A 16,561-nucleotide genomic window follows, 5' to 3' on the forward strand; every position below is an offset into this window, starting at 1 on the left:
GGTAACATTTTTTAAATGCATTGGGAGATTGACTGTGCAGAGTTCACTTGATGTGCTTGAAAATGAAGGGACCGTCCCCGCCAGCGTGGATGATTCTGGTTCTTCTCTTTAAGGCCGTGGCTATGGACGCGTTGTCTCTGGAGCAGCAGCTTCCCCCGTACCCGTTTTTTACCCAGACAACCTCCCAGCAGCAGCAGCAGCCCCAGGTGGCGAGTACCCTGCCGCAGAACACTCCTTTAATGCAGAGCTCCGCTTTGCAGCGAGGAACGCAGCTCCCCCCGCTCTCCGTCACGGTACCGTCCACCATCCCGCAGTCCCCCCCGGGCAGCCAGAGCCAGCCCTCCATGGGAATCGACATCAACTCGGTAAGCGAGAAGAGTTTTCCTTTGGGAAACCTGGAGCGCCCAGCGCGGTGTGGGAGGTCGGCCCTTGTCATAAAGAGAATTTTAGGCAGAGCCTGAAGCAGACTTAAAATGGTTGGGGTTGAATCCACATTTAAACGTTTTACAGAGGAAAACTTGGTCTTAATGTGCGCTTAGAGTGGCCGTATTTTCCCAAAGTGGTGTCCTTTAGGACTCCTGTGGTTTATTAGACCAGCTTAAGTATACGGACATTGATTTCATACCTCGCTGCTGCCGTTGGACTGATACATTTTCAAGCACCCCCAACACGTTGTGTGCTATACAATGTGTTATAGACTGGAGGGCGTAACAGAACTTTGACAAAGAAACCGGCTAACAAGGGTTGTCCAAAAACTGGAGAGAACCAGGTATTTCCTATACTTTCTATATTTAGAACCCTCTCGTTTTAAGGGATTTTAGGACATACATTATTATCCTCAAACACTGGATTTGTGGCTGCCTCCAGGTGCCCAGTAGAAATGGAACGTGTGCACACATACAGCAATGAATTCTGCACAGATTTCTCGCTCTGTTACCAAACGGTGTGTATCTCTGCATACGAAAATCCCGAATGCGGAGCAAGGTCAGGACTTCGGGCCAGCGAGGGGAGAGTTTCCCAGCTCGTGTAGGAGCTCGGCTGGGGCGGGAACGGCTTTGAGACTGAGAAGAAACCGTTGTCTGTTGATCCAGCACTCGGTTGCGGATGAAGTTTTTAACAGTTGACGCTGATGAATCAGCGCTGCTGGAAAGAAGCTGCTGCCCTCTCAGGATTGGAAGGGGAAGGGGAAGGACAGATGGAGAGGATACCGACCCGCTCTGAATGGGTCTGAATGGTTGAATTCTAGTCTGTAGCTACCAGGACAGATGATTCTGATTTTCATTCTTTGCTTTCTGTGTTGCTTTCCCCATTCTAGACTTCTTTATAACCTTAACTTTTAGGGTGCTGTGCTTATCTTTTAAAGCAACTGAAAGACTCATAAATAAATTTAAAGCTAGGCTACCAAAAAGCCATTTAGGCTGCATTACAGTCTCACTGACGACGTTCATGCAGTTTTTGTGAAGCAATATTGAAATTCATTTTGCTGTAATTTGGGTGGCTGCTTAAAGGCCGTAAGTAACAATGCAGAGCAAAAAGATTCAAGACCTATTTTCTTGAGATGTGAAGAATTTGGAGTCAGAAAGCGTTGGTGGGACAGCGTTCTCCCACACTGCACAGCGGTCTGATTAAATTACTCCTTTTCTTAGAGCTACTGGATTGCAGGTTTTCCTCAGTCCTCTGTTAGTCTCTAAAGGAGTAACGAGAAGAGTTGCACTTACTGTTTACGTTAATTAGTGCAACATTCTGTTTAAATGCCATTGAGATGAATTTGTTCAAATGCAGGGTTCTTTATGACTAAAAAAAGGTAAATCTTTGAAGCTGTGTTCTCAAGACGGCTGAGAACACTGGAGATATAACCGCTATAAGCCTGGAGAAGGTAGCGTGAGTTCTCAGACACTGTCAGTTCCATGTCCCGGGGTCAGACGCAGCTTTGAGCAGGATTCCAGTCCGCTCGATTTTCCGCCTCGGTCGCAATAACGCACCCAGGCCACTCCAGACCCACCAGTGAGCAAATATTTAAGTGGTTTTGCTTGTACAACAGCACAGCTGCTCGGTCAGCCCAGACCACGTCTTAGCCAAGAATTGCTGAAGAGGGTGATTTCTCGCAGCTTCCTCGAAGTCGATGATTTTCCGACCTTCCATCGGTGCCATGGTCTTTAACTCTGTGTTGTTCTGTAGGCGTCACTCCAGCAGTACCGCAGTAATGCTGGCTCCCCAGCCAACCAGTCTCCCACCTCTCCTGTCTCCAATCAAGGCTTCTCTCCCGGCAGCTCCCCTCAAGTAAGGGCCTCTGTGCTTCCCAGGCCTCGCTTCTCGTGTTCGTTTGTAGTCGAGTCTCCATCACTGACCCATAGTTGTCTCACCGTAACTGTGTGTGCCTCATGCGTTACCGATGTCTCATCCCGTTTGCAGTTTCCATGCGGTGCCAGAGTTTTTCAATAGCTGGTGAATTGCCTTTTCATTGAGCGAAGCTGCTGTTTGAACACTGTTAAAATGCAGCGAATTTTGGGGTGTACCATGGACAGAACCTGCGGGTGGACCCCTTTAATTAGCAGTATCACCCAGGAGCTGACAGCTGAGGGAGAGAGAGAAACTCAAGTGTCTGCTGCAGCAGGATAACTCCTGTGGCACTGAATAGAATACCCCTTGTGTGCACTTTGAAAGAACACACTGGAGAAAATGCTCTTACCATTAGAGTTGTATCCTGTGGCTTGCAAGTGCTGGGTTAGTAAACACGCTTTCTCGCATGCTGGCTGGTTTTCCTTCCTGCCTGTCTGTATCCTTGTACGTCCACACGTCCCACATGCAAGTGTGTGCAATCCTACGAAGGGGAATTTTTATCTGCCAGCAACAAGCCCGTTAGAACCCGGGTTGCCCCTAATGTGAGGGAGCGAGTGCATTTTCAGTACAGAAATAACCTGCTGCTCCGCTATCTCTATGGTTGCGCTTTTCCGAAATCCCACCTGGAGAAGCGCAGGGAGATTCTCAGAGAGCATCACAACAAAGTCCGAAAATACGTTTTCTGTTTCATCGTTGAAGGCTGTAAGGAGTATCCTATCTAAATAAGTGGTTCCAAAGCAGAAGCTTTGGCTCTCCTTCCATTAGCCAGAGCCAGGGCGCTGGTGAGCTCAGTACTAGGGCCGAGTGGCAGGACTGTCTGGATTTTCTTAACCCTTGCTTAATTGCTTCTTAACTTCTCCCTTCGTTCCGCTCCCGCCGGTTCTGCCGTGTCCTGTGTGTGGCTCAGAGATACAAGCAAATTGTTCCCCCAGCTGTCAGGTGGAGCAAGCTGCTGTGGGTCTTGCACACCCTCAGCTCCCGTTCTCGGCTGGGCAGCGCATCCAGTTTGGATCTTTGCCTTGATTTGCCTTCCCCCTTGGCTTCTCTTTCTCGGTGTTGCCCGCCGCTCGGTGCCGGGCTGCAGCAGACACTCCCGGTGCAGCACACAGCTCACTATACGTTTTTGAAATCATTTTTTCTGCTGGGCCTGTTTTATCTTGTAAACTCTTGCTTAGGTTTTGCTGTTTGCAAGTGGGACACCGTAACTCTGTGTGCAAGGTCTATTAAGACGCCTTGCTTTAGTGTTCACCTCTTAAAATTACCCACATAAATCTTTATTTTTGCTAAATTAAAAGTGAGAGGGCTTTCCTGGCTCCAACAGTGAACTGAAACGTGGTGGTGAGCAAGCTGCCGTGGTTGCAAATATTACAAGTGGAGAGAAGAAACAGAGGAAGAAAACACAGTTCAGAAGGAAAAAATTGGGGTTGGTTGTGATTATGGGGGCAGCCCCTTTAAAGATGTTAAACAGGACTGGAGCCACCACTGACCTCTGGGGACACCACTAGTGACTGGATGCAGCCCCATTCCCCAGCACTCTCTGGGCCCTCCAGCCAGTGCTTCACCCAACAGAGAGTGCACTTGTCCAGGCCATGGGCTCCCAGCTTTTGCAGGAGTATATCACAGTATCACAGTATGTTTGGGATTGGAAGGGACCTCAAAAGATCATCCAGTCCAATCCCCCTGCTGGAGCAGGAACGCCCAGGTGAGGTCGCACAGGAACATGTCCAGGCAGGTTTTGAATGTCTCCAGAGAAGGAGACTCCACAACCCCCTGGGCAGCCTGGGCCAGGCTCTGCCACCCTCATTGAGAAGAAGTTTGATGGAGACAGTGTCAAAGGCTTTGCTGAAGTCTAGATAGACCACATCTACAGCTTTCCCCTCATCCACCAGGTGGGTCACCTCATCATCAAAGGAGATCAAGTTGGTCAGACAGGACCTGCCCCTCCTAAACCCATGCTGGCTGGGGCTGATCCCTTGTCCATCCTGAAGGTGCTGTGTGATTGCATTCAGGATGATCTGCTCCATAACCCTGCCAGGCACCGAGCTCAGACTGACAGGCCTGGAGCTGCCAGGGTCAGCTTTGCAGCCCTTTTTGTGGATTGGGGTAACATTCACCAATTTCCAATCGTCCGGGACCTTCGCAGTGAGCCAGGACTGGTGGGAGACGATGGAGAGCGGCTGCTCGATGTGACCGGGTAGGCGTCCTCCACTCGCTCCTGTTGCTCTGATGAATTTCAGGTGCAATCACTCCGCAGCGCATCCGTGCGACGAGTGACTCGCTCTAACCCAGGAATCTGCCGCTGGATTTTTACCCCGCACACGGTTCATTCAGCACAAGTGATTTCTCTCACCTTCGCGCATCTCCAGCTCTCTCTGTTCCCGTGTTTGAGATGCGGTTATCCGAGGTGTTCTGCTCGGACACGGATTGAAAAGCTCTGCTGTAGTTTCGCTTGGTGTTTGCATGGCTTTTCATCCACAGCGCCTCCTTTATTCCTCCCGCGCTTTTCTCCTCTAGCACCTGCCATACTGTTCCAATTAGATAGAAATCCGCTTTGGTTTTTTAGTGGAATGGCTGTGTACTGCATAATATGGTATGTATTTTTAGATTAATAATTCAAGCCAGGGGTTTTGTGGTTTGGGTGTGTTTTTTTCTTGCAGTCACCACATCATTAACCCAAGAAGATGTACTGTTGACAAAACAGACCTCGTCTCGTGTTTCTGGAGGAGACGGTGTTAGCAAGATGTTGTCACAGAGTTGTCAATAAATTACTCTAGGACTCGGAAGTGTTGAAGTAATGACATTCCCAGTTGATTTCCTTTGGGAGTTTCAGTGCTTACAGATGTAATAACCGGGATGCTTCAGAGCTGAGGAATAAATATGGCTTGTATGTTTTGGTAGGAGTTACTAATGTAGAACCGCACAAATAGATTTTGGTCTCCTGTTGATTATTTTGAAGGTTGCCCAGACATTTTAGGGTGGGGTTGATTCTTAGAGGAATACACAGATTTTAGGGTTTGCGCTACTGCTGAAAAGCTCCTGGAAAAACGAAATATCAGAAGGTAAAGGAACAAAACCACCTTGGTTCTCTTTGGAGCTTTCGAGTAGTCATTGTGTTTCTAGTGCCGGTGCAAACTGGATTTGATTCATGTCGAGCATTAGAAATCAGAAAACCATCGCCCAGGTGTGGAGCTGTGCCAACGCTTCAGATGGGACGGGTTTTCTGTGGTAGAGTTAAGCTGGGCTGGTCCTGATCCGCATGCTTGGCTTTGCTCCACCTTTTCCCTTCCTTTTAAAGCACAAAATTAGCACCCGGAGCAGGTCGAATAGCATGGATTTTGAGTAGGTGATCCAAATGTGACAGGGCAGCACGGCAGCCGTCAGCGGTCTAAGGAAAAAGGTGGGGTTTTGTGTAAGTGGCGCTTTGCTTTTCCTCTTGTCGGGGGTAACGTGGCTCTTGGGACGTTTGGGAACTCCCTTGTGACCCCAACGCGTCCAAGGGACAGAGCAGGTGCCTGAGCTTCGGGGACCAGGTGAATAACTAGAAGACCCGTTCCAATCACAACCATTTTCCACGTGTACCTGCTTCTGAGGAGGCATCGAGCAGGGTCTTAAGCTGCAAAGATCACAGAATCATTCTCTGATGCCGTTATTGTTCTGTGCTCATTGCTGTGACAGGTCATAAACGCCCGGGAGAGTGAATCAGAACCTTCTTTTTGTCCATAAAACACTGTTCTTGGCTCAGGCTCTGTTTAATCAGCCCTGAGGATCAGGCTTCATTTACTTAAACCATTTCTCACGGGGAAGTTGCCGGTACGATCGTCTCTTAGTGCGATTTGGAGCCGGTTTTCCCCCACCTTCCGCCCCTGCCGGTACGAGGATTCTGGCTGAACGGGAAGGTTTCTGTTCACTTCAAAAAGAACATATTGCTTTAAGAAGAATATGTTGTTGCTTCTTCCCTGACCGCCCCCTCTCATGGAGGTTGTGGGCAACCCAGGATTTTTAGACAAGATTTCCATTCTTTTTCTTGCGAGCAACCTGCAAAGAGGCTGCACCGAGACGTCCCCTGGTAGCGGAGGGAGAGTGTTCAAAACGGGGTGTTTGCTGGAGTTGTGATGCTCACTCTTGTGGACATCCCGTGTTTTCCAAGCGTCTCCGTCTCTGGCTGTGTTCAGTGCTTGTGTCTGCTCTGACTCTTCCGCTATTTCCCAGGCTCAATTCCATATACCGTTAGGTTTTTAAAGGAGAAAATGTGTAGCCTTCCTCTTTGAACAGCTGGAAAATGCTACGCGAGGTATTGCAGTTTTTTCAGGATGGATACCAGCTCTCCGTGCCAGTTGTCTTTTGCAGACACTTTGGCACTAGACGTTTATTTTTTGTTTCAGCTGGAGCATCAGAATTTGGGACAGTTTTAAACAAGACACAGTCTCGCTGTGCGGGGTTTATCACAAAAGAGAACCGAAGGTGCAGATTGACTTTATTCCCCGTGTTCCGTAGCGCACTCGTCTGTTTCCATAAATCCGAAGTTTTACGTGTTGTGTGTCCTCCGTCAGGACGTTTGTTGGGTTGGCTTGACCGTATTTTTGTGCTCAAAAGGCCGCGTGGCGCGGAAGGGTTTGTGTCTCGGAGGGAAATACCCAACGTTTAATGAACTCGTTGCTGGTTAGTGGTTGGTGACAATAAAGGGCGCTGCTAATTGACGCGGAGAAGAATCGGTCGGCAGGCTGGAGTCACTCGCACGCCGTGGTACGTCTGTTGTGAGATCTTTGCACCATAAAGACTCTGTTTTGTTTTCAGCATTCTTCCATTCTGGGGAGTGTATTTGGTGACTCCTATTATGATCAGCAGATGACAGCTAGGCAGGCTAATGCCCTATCCCACCAGGTGAGCAAATTCATCTCGGATTTTCAGCTCTATTTCGGCCACTTTCAGCTTAAAATAAATATAGATCAACTTCTGATTATTTTATGTAAGCTCACGTTTTGTCCATGTAGTTTTACTTCTGTTATTTTGTAGTTTTACTTCTGTTATTTTGAGTTTGTGATACTCAGGGATTTCATTTTCTTATGGTTTCTTTGGGTTGTTTCCCCCACTCTTCCATCCCCTCCCTCTAGCCATGGTAGCAGGTGTTTGTAGAGGTGTTCTGCCAAGTAGATTGGATTAGAAATAACGCAAGGAAATTTTAAAAACCCCGCATATCTGGCCGTAGTTGCATTTGGGAAGGATTCACTTGTAGGTGGTAACAATATTTACCCCTGAATTTGGCAAACAACTCATGCCCAGTGCCCAGGTGGAGCGAGCAGACCCAGGTCTTCATGCGTTGATCCATTCACCTGCGAAACACGCTCTGGTAGCAGGAAAACATGGGCTGCTCTTGGAGGGGCAGATCCCCGGGTTAGCAGCATGAATTACAGGGGTTTTGATTTTGTTTTAAACCTGCTTTTTCTTTTCTTCTTTACGATATCAACAGCAATAATTTTATTTTCGCATCCACCCTCTCCTCATTCTCCCGCACTCTGAAATTTGGCAGTAAACTCTTCCGGAGAGTTCCATGAAAATAGACCATATTTTGATGGACAAAACCTAAAGATGAATTTGTTTGCCTGTCTCTTTCCACGCGACTTCCCGGCCTTGAGCTTTATAAGTTGTTGGGCCGTGTTTGCTGACGATCAGAGGTAACGTAATGCCTTTGTGCCTTGGTCTCCAGCTCGAACAGTTCAACATGATCGAGAACGCCATCAGTTCCAACAGCCTGTACAGCCCGTGTTCCACCCTCAACTACTCGCAGGCCGCGATGATGGGGCTGACCGGCAGCCACGGCAGCTTGCAGGACTCGCAGCAGCTCAACTACTCCAGCCACGGAAACATCCCCAACATCATTCTTACAGGTAACACGACGCCTCAAACCCACAAGTATTAATATCGTATTAATATAATAATAGTATATTATATTAACATTATGATACAACCATCATGGTGTCGGCGTTTCTCTTTGTTTTGCGATGTCTTGCTTCGAGACGAGAAAGGAAAAGGGGATTGTTGCCTTTGAAAGTGTTGTTTAAATGTGTAAATGTTGGTGTCACCCATCTGGTTTCATCCCAGCGACGCGTTAGAGCTGCAGCGCTAATTGTCTTACAAACCTCCCCCGTGTCTGAACTCGCCGGATCCTCCGCCGTGGTGCGATCCCGACTCCTCCCCGTGCCGCTCCGGCCGCGCTTGCCAACAAAGGCTTGTTTTTAGTGTCGCATATGGTGGTGAATCTGGTCACGGTTGGACGTTTGGAAACGATTTCTGCACAGGCTGCTGAGAAAACAGGAGTTGGGTCCATATTTTAGCTGAGGGCTCTTGCTGATTGCAGTCAGTAAATCAAGGTTATTGCTCCTAAACATGAGAGGGAGAAAAGAGACCAAAGTGACGCCACTTTGTGGCTCCCAAATATATATATATGCATGCGAACTTTACTTTGTTTTAGGCCATTGTGATGGTTTTGGGGTGTTCTGACAGATCTGTAATTCATCCTGCTGGAAACCAGGGGAGACGCTTCTCATCTGAACTTCAGCCTTAGTCCAAGAAGTTAATGCTCAGTCTTTGCAAGCTGTTTGATGACGCGTTTGCCTGGCGAACGTGTATTTGCCAAGTCCTACCGACACCTTTCTCTTCCTCTTCCCTGCAGTGACGGGAGAATCTCCCCCCAGCTTATCAAAAGAACTGACCAGCTCTTTGGCAGGGGTGGGTGACGTCAGCTTCGACGCGGATTCCCAGTTCCCCCTGGATGAACTCAAAATTGACCCTTTAACCTTGGATGGACTCCACATGCTGAACGACCCCGACATGGTCCTCACCGACCCCGCCACAGAGGACACGTTCAGGATGGACCGGCTGTGAGGGACGCGGGGAGCCCGACTCGAGAGCCGCGCCGGGCCGGCGGTGCCGGAGCGGGAGCTGCCGACAGCAGCGGCTCCATCCCGCACGACGTGTCCCATGAGTAACGCTTGTCGTTCTGAGCTTGCCGTGCTGCAGACCCCCCACTCCCCGGATTTCACCCCTTTTTCCACTCGTTGCCATGAATGAGTAAGGAGTTTCCATCGGCCTTTTCCTCTCCAGAGCCCCCTCCCACCAAAGCTCCAGCGTTAAGTTGTTAATTTATCCTTTGCACTAGAAAAAGGGGTTTTTTTCGGGTAGGAGAGGAAGGTTCAGAGCCGAGGGTAGAGAGATTGGAACGCACCAAGCCGTTGGCTGCTGTTTGAGCCGGGGAGGGGGAAGCACCGACCGCGTCCCCCGTCCCCTCCGCGCGGCGGTTCCACTCTGCTTTGTGACGGCTGCTTTTGCAGTGAAACGCTCCTTCCTTTCCCGCTGTGCCGCCCTCGGCTGCGCTTCCCGTGTCCTCCGCTCCCGTCCCGCACCCGCTTGCCTCTTCTCGTGCCCCGAGCAAACCCGCCCGCTTGGGGAGCAGCCCAAGAAAGGCAACCTTAAACACTAGTTACAAAGCTTTTCTTTTTCCTTAATATATATGTCATATATATATTTATAAATATATGTATACATATATATATAGCATTTCTGAGCACACAAAAAAGTACTATAATTCATTACTTGATTAGCACGGAGGAAGGATCAGAGCATCCTAAAGCAGCTAAAAGGACACAGGGGACTGAAGGTGCAGAGCGAACCGCTGATGTGACCGTGTGAGGTTCCTGGGCAGCGGGGGGGCGTTCCACAGCACCGCCTGCCGCAAGGGGGAGGAGCGTTTTCTAGTTTGGATTCTTATTCGTTACCTGGCTCAAATATGACGACTTTATTTTTTATTCTTATTCATTACTTATTCTGTTACCATTATTTATATTTTTTATTTAAGTATTCGGGTATTAGGACAGTAGCTAAACTACATACAGCCAGTTGAAGCACTCTACATAATACTTGTACAGTACTTTTTTTTTGTGTGTTTTTATTCCAGAAATTTATTATATATATTATATATATAGAGGTATTTTTAACTAACTGGAATCTTAGCAGGTGTTGAGCAGAAGTGAGGAAGCCCAAGGCGAGTCGAGGTGTTTTCCTTTTATATGGTCAAAACAGGGTGGCAGGAACTTCAGGCTCCTTGGTTCGCCCTGGGGACACCCAGTGGTGACCAGTTGGGTGTCCTGGAGCAGGCGGAGATGCTGGGAAAGTCACAGCAGCCTGTCTGTTTAGTGCTCGTTCACATTCTGTGCTGCAGGAGAAGGGGCTGGTGAATCACATTGATCTATAACAGATTAAAAAGAGAAACAAACAAACCAGCCGTTGCCTCTGAATCGGGGCCGATCCCCGATCTCCGCGTTTGGGGCTCTCACCGCATTGACAGAATGCATTTAAACATGTATGGAGAGCATGACAAGCTGATGGGAGTTGCCAGGGGCCCCGTGACAGAACCTGTAAATACACGACTCTTCAGCACAAGTTACCAATTAACATTCTTTTAAGTCTTATTAACAAATTAACAATGACATTGTGCCCAACGCCCCGAGATGAGCAAATACTGCCAGTGGAAAGCGTTTCCACGCACTGCGGCTGCACATCCGCATCCGTTTTTGTTAAACACGGCCTCGAGAAAAGAGCCGGTTTAGTTTTCATTTCGAGACCAGTTGTGGCTTCTCAATTTTTAATTTGTGTTTAATTCTTTTGCCCTGGTGGTTCCACATCTGCTCTTCCCACTCGCATTTTGCTCTTTGTCCAAACCCCGTCCGTTCTTTCTCAGCTCTCGTGACTTTCATGACCCCCCTCGTCACTTCCCCCTGTCCCGTCCCTTCGAGGGGCATTTTGGGGCTGTTTTTGGCCGGCGCTAACGAAGGAGCCCCTAATGAGTTATATTAGGTTTCTGTGTGCTTCCAGAAATGGGCGCGAGGCCGCCCCGAGATCCGCCAGACGCTGCTGAGCAGAACGGTCGCGGGATCTCTCTAACGTGGCTGCGTTTTGCTCACGTTTGTGCCGTTAGTTGACCATTTGCACTAAAAAAGTTGCTTTATTTTTAACTTTAGTTCTCGCTTCCCTCTGTCTCCTTTGTCCTCCCCACGCCGTTGAAAGTTCCTCCCGCATCTTCTTTGCAAACGTTTCTTGTCGGGATTTAAGCCCAGCAGTACACGTTAACTCCCGCTGTCTGCTTGTTCCAGATTGCTAACGCTTTTTCCATTTAAGGAGGAGGAAATTTGTAAAAAAAATGATAGTTCCGACCAGGACGATACCCCCAAAACAGGAGGAGTTTGGGCACAGGTGACTCGGAATCCTTTGCTTTGAAGCAGCCGCAGGTAGAGCGTGAGTTGCAAGCGCTTCTTGCCGTCCGTGTTGTTCCTCGGGGGGTTGTGTCCGTCGCTCTCGCTCTGGTGACTCCTCTGCATGTAAATTCCCGTTGTGATCTATTTTTTTAAATCCGGAGTCGCTTCGGAGCGAAGCGTCGGCGGAGGAGCCGAGATTCCTCCCGGAGCCCTCGCTAGATCGCTACCTTCTCATTTTTTTTAAACGACGTGTGTATATAAGAGATCTTGTTTATCAGACTTGTAAGTAGACATTTAAAATGGCCTTAATTTAAAAACAAAACAAACCAACATGTCTGGATGCAACTGTCAAAATTAGGGACCATCTAGTGGAGAGAAAATCCAGGTTTTTGTTCCTTTTGTGCGGGGCAAACGGAGAAAAGGTGCTTTGGGAGTGGGAAGGAGGACGGTGACGTCATAGTGGGATGCTGATGGTGTCATCGCAGGAAGCCGGTGACGTCACAGTGGGATGCTGATGATGTCATCGCCGGAAGCCGGTGACGCCGTGTGGGACAAGATGTCGCTTCATCTCGTACGCCCGCCCGCGGGCAGGAAATAAAAGCTGCTTTTAGTCCCCACCCTTTGAGACCCGGAGGAGCTGCCCCCGAACCTCCCGGTTTGTAACGTCTGGAGCCACAAAGCTGATTTAGAAAGCAAAACCAAACCTATTCGCTTGTCAAATAGAAACGTGGAGCGTTTTCAGAGCAAGTGATTGGATTTTAGTGGAAAAGGAGTGCCGTTTTCATGGCAAATTGTGTGTAAGGGCGAGCGGCTGCCTCCTCCCGGCCAGGGATGGTTGAGAGCCGCGCAAACAAAAGCGATTCTTTAGAACTTGTTTGGTTAAATGATGCTCAAACTGCCTGGCGTCTCAAAGGGTTTCTGTCCAAACACACCTGCTGAGTGCCCCCTGCCCCCTCCCTACAATGTGTTTTTATATATAAATATATCTATATATATTAAAAAGCTCCCGAGCTAGACTGTTGCGTTTGCCAATACAACGGGGAAAATAACAGGAATAAACCTTCGGTGTATGAAATACTGTGATTTTTAGAAGCGACCCACGACTCGTGCTGGCGGCGGGGCGGCCCGCGCTGTCCATGGCGTCCTGCGCCCGGGCTGCGCTGCGGGGCCGCGGACGCGCGCCGCGGGTGACATCCACGCGGTTCTTCTTCGTTTGAAGAGGGGCAAAGGTTTCCGGAAAGAGGCTGCAAATGAACGGAAGAAATCATGAGTTATTTGTACGCTTTCTAACCTTCTTTTCAATTTAATTGTATTTTTCTTTCCTTAACGAACGTGCCTGACGACCAACTCCCGCGACAAGAACACTCGTGGATGAGGAAGAAGAGCTGTTTGTACAAAAGCCGCGTCTGCTGTTACGGAATCCTTTGACTCCCCTCAAAACAATAAGGTCTTGTTTATCAACGCTTGGATTTCTGTAGAAAAAACTAATTAAGGCTTGAGATCCGTCCCTTAACGAGCACCGTCCTGGAACCCCCTGTGTGTGTGTGGGGAGCGGAGAAGCCCCCAGACCCTTTAGGTCACCGCGTGCGCCCCAAAGATGGTTCATTCCTCCCCGGGCGGCCCCTGTCACTGTGAGGGCGACGTGGAGCGCAGGCGGCCGCCGTTCCCTGTGTCCGTTCTTTTTAGAAAAACAAAAAAGGCAAAAAAAAAAATAAGAGAAACCCATTTGTAGTGTTCCTGTTCTTTGTATTTTCAGTTGCTTATTATTTATACGGCGCAGTGTGGGCATGGATTGCATGTCGGTTTTCTACACGGGCACCATGACGACATTCTAACTGTGTATTATAAATCATTTTTACCTTTTTAAACAGAACCATTGTGCGGGATTTCTATACTGCGAAACGAAACACTACATGACGTACTTCTATTCATTGTGTTATTTATTTTACTATCTCGGGGGGCGGGTTTAACCCTGGTGTATATTGCCTTATGTGGGCTTGACCAATTTTCTCAAAATAAAGGCCTGAAGGGGTAAAATAATGTTTACTGTTTTCTTCAGTAAGCTGGCTGCAGGACAAGCGCTGTAGTGGAGGGATCGGGACGGAGAGAGCGCGGCCGCGCCGTGTGGCACCGGCAGCTCGGCGGGAACGCGATTCGGGTCTTAACGAGGCAATTTGAGGTCAGTGATTGCGACGCGAGAACGAGGGGCCGCGGCCGGTCCCCTCCCCCCCGCGTCCCCATTCCTGGGAAGGAAACTCAGAACAGGCTTTATTTTGGACCAACAGTGAAAAATCTCTTCTCCCCCCACCCAAACCCCGACGACTCCGGGATCGCAGCGTTGCCGCCAACGAGCGGCGCAGCCGGTTGGCTTTGCTTTGTGTTTTTCTGAGGAAGATCCTGCTGCTCTTTATGTCCTGCAGCTTTTCCGCTTATGAAATACGGCGATTTCTGAGGGTCGCGGGTAACACAACCAAAGGGAAAAGAGCAGGGACCTGCACCCCATTTTCGGGTTCATTCGGGGGAATGGGCCCCGCTCTGGTTGTCCCGGTAGCTCGAGCTCCCTCCTGCAGGTCTGGTTTTGGTGCAGACACGGACCCTTTGGGCCCAGTGAACCTCTTGGCTCTCGCTGTGTTTCTTGGGAGCGGCGCTGCCGCCGTTTGCACGCGCAGAAGTTTTGGGCTGAATTCAGGAGAAATCGGTGCCGCCGCAGCGGCTTTTCCTGCTCGTTTCTGCCTCCGCGTAACCAGCTTGACCTGCTGCTTCCTTCGGGTTGTGTGTGTCGTAACTAAATAGGCAGGTAAACACCCAAATAACAGCCGTTTTGTTTTCTCGTGGTTCTTTTTACCTTAAGCAGCTACAAGAGAATGAAGTCAATTGCACACGTTGAATTTCCTGCTGGCTGGAGGATCCCAGGGGTTAACGCTGGAATCGCTGACTCTGGAGTCGGCAGCGGCTTTTAGGGACCGGGCACACGCGGCAGCGCTTTGGTTTGACCTGGATGTGGTGCTCTTGAAGTTATTGCTGGTTCTAGTCCCCCTTAGTGAGCTCTACGCAAAAAATACTAATCAGAGCAGTCACTCTGCCCCATGGGAACGTTAATTACCTATTTGTAATAGTTCGTTTCTAAACTAACAGTTCAATCCGTGTGCAGCAGGGCTGGTGTTTTCCGAGCCGGTGTGAGGATTCCTCTTGCTCAATATGACAGAGGCCTTGCTGCCGTGGTGTAAACCTGAGCTTGAGCTTTGCTTTAGTTCCCGTTTTAGTGAGACCTGAGCTTAGTTTGCTCATCAGGAACCTCCAGGAGGGGACTTAACGCGGGTTAACGGCTTCAGGCGAGCAGCGTGTTCCTGTTCGCGAGGCTTCTGTCCGTCTGAAAATCATGCGGTTTTCTCTCTAGTTCCAGCCTCCTGTGGATAAAGCTCTAAAACCTGCCGGACGGCGCCCTGTTCTGCAAGTGAACCGCGCGGGTTTTCATTGCGGGTGAGATTTCTAGCTAGGGAAATGCGTGTTCTGTCCCGGGAACGCGACTCTCCACCGGCTGCAAACGGTGTTAAATCTGTGACGCTGAGTCTGAGCCCTGTGCAGCTTCATCCGCCCGCAGATCTGCCCCTCGACCCGCAACAGAAGCTTTTCTATCATTGATAGACTTCAGTTCTCCGAGCGCAGTAACGGTGCAGGGGGAGCTCAGAGGTGTCGATTTGTCATTAATCTCGGCTCAGTTAATCTCAGCTCATCTGCGCTGGCCAGGCCGGGTTTGGGTGCGGAGGAGCCAGAGCTGGTTCCGACATGACGCCCCGTGGCCGGTGGGTTATTCGGTCCAACCCGCTCATACTGTGGCTTAGGGAAAAAGGATGAAAGTTCTGCATTTATAAACCTAATTTAAGACGTGGTTTCTGCAGCCGGAGTCGCGGAGTTGTCAGTTTTGCCCTCAAAAATCTTACCTAGAAATGGAACTGAATTGCCCACACCGAGGGCAGGTTTTTATTGCACAAAATCTGCTCTGGCTGTATCGCTCCAGAGACACGAGCGCCTCTCAGCTGCTCTTACGCATCGTGTCCTGTCGGAAAAGATTAAGCTTGGCTTAATTTTTGAATTTCTAGAATTTCTAAGCTGTTACGTATAGAAAAAATAAATAGGTAAAGCTTCTGTTCCTGCAGAGTAGGTGGTGAATACAAGTTCCATGTGGGGGACAGCGCCGGGAGGAGCGGGTTTGCTTCAACGAAAGGGTCTGTCTCTCTTTCCCGGCTCCTGAGCGTTGGTGGCGCAAGCGTTACTGCGCGGAAACGCAGATGTTGTGTCTCAGCCGTTCGCTCACAACACGGGAGATCCCGAGGCTGGATTTGTGGGGAGGAATTAGGACTTTTAGGTGCTTTTTCTTACCTCCGGGAGCCCCGTGGGGCAGTTCCGTGTGTCCCAACTCACCCAGGGCGGTTGATGTGAATGGAATTAAACTGGGCTGCGTGCGGCAGCTCCTCACAGACTGGCAGCTAAAACCAACTTCATGTCGTTCATTGAGCTTGGGGAAAAACCGTCAGATTTATGCATTTTCAGAGGACAGTGTAATATACTGTGCTTTACAAGCTAACTTTTTCTATTAAACTGATTTGTGGATTATTTCACTGATATATGCAATCCTACATTCAGCTACGGCGTTGGTGGCACAGGAACTCTGGAAAAGTTGTCCCTGCGACATAAAAGTTTTATTTATTGTGTTTTTCTATAGGTGAAGTGGAAAACTGAGGTTGGCTTTAAGTGTTTGCAATCTGAGAAATGATGTGAAAAAGCAGCTCAACTAAATGTACATTCTTTTCAACCTTTTTTTTTTTGTGTGGAGGCTTTTGTCTTTGTATCCTGGCATTCTTTGTACATGAAATGTAATAAAAGCTCAAATGTTTTTGTCTCTGGCCGCTTCGCTTTTTCTTAGTTTTGCTTGTGGTGCGTTCGCTTTTCAAGGGAAGGTTTTAAATGTTGGT

The 16,561-nt window shown here is 49.1% G+C and overlaps 1 protein-coding gene across 7 annotated transcripts in view; it reads left to right on the forward strand.

The window, feature by feature from the left end:
- The window catches only part of CRTC1 (CREB regulated transcription coactivator 1), a 42,087-nt gene extending 25,595 nt beyond the window's left edge, over window positions 1-16,492 (forward strand). For 2 of the 7 annotated variants that reach the window (XM_065042519.1, XM_065042520.1), the window contains 5 exons: window positions 114-365; window positions 2,179-2,280; window positions 7,135-7,221; window positions 8,045-8,225; window positions 9,011-16,492. In XM_065042519.1, coding sequence (XP_064898591.1) covers window positions 114-365; window positions 2,179-2,280; window positions 7,135-7,221; window positions 8,045-8,225; window positions 9,011-9,222 — 834 coding nt within the window. In that variant the 3' untranslated portion in view covers window positions 9,223-16,492. The remainder of the gene's footprint in view (window positions 1-113; window positions 366-2,178; window positions 2,281-7,134; window positions 7,222-8,044; window positions 8,226-9,010) is intronic. The other 5 variants (XM_065042521.1, XM_065042523.1, XR_010468281.1 and 2 more) reach the window with 4 other exon arrangements.
- The last annotated feature ends 69 nt before the right edge of the window (window positions 16,493-16,561 follow it).

The sequence above is a fragment of the Columba livia genome, chromosome 27 (genome assembly GCF_036013475.1).
Source record: "Columba livia isolate bColLiv1 breed racing homer chromosome 27, bColLiv1.pat.W.v2, whole genome shotgun sequence".
Lineage (NCBI taxonomy): Eukaryota > Metazoa > Chordata > Aves > Columbiformes > Columbidae > Columba > Columba livia.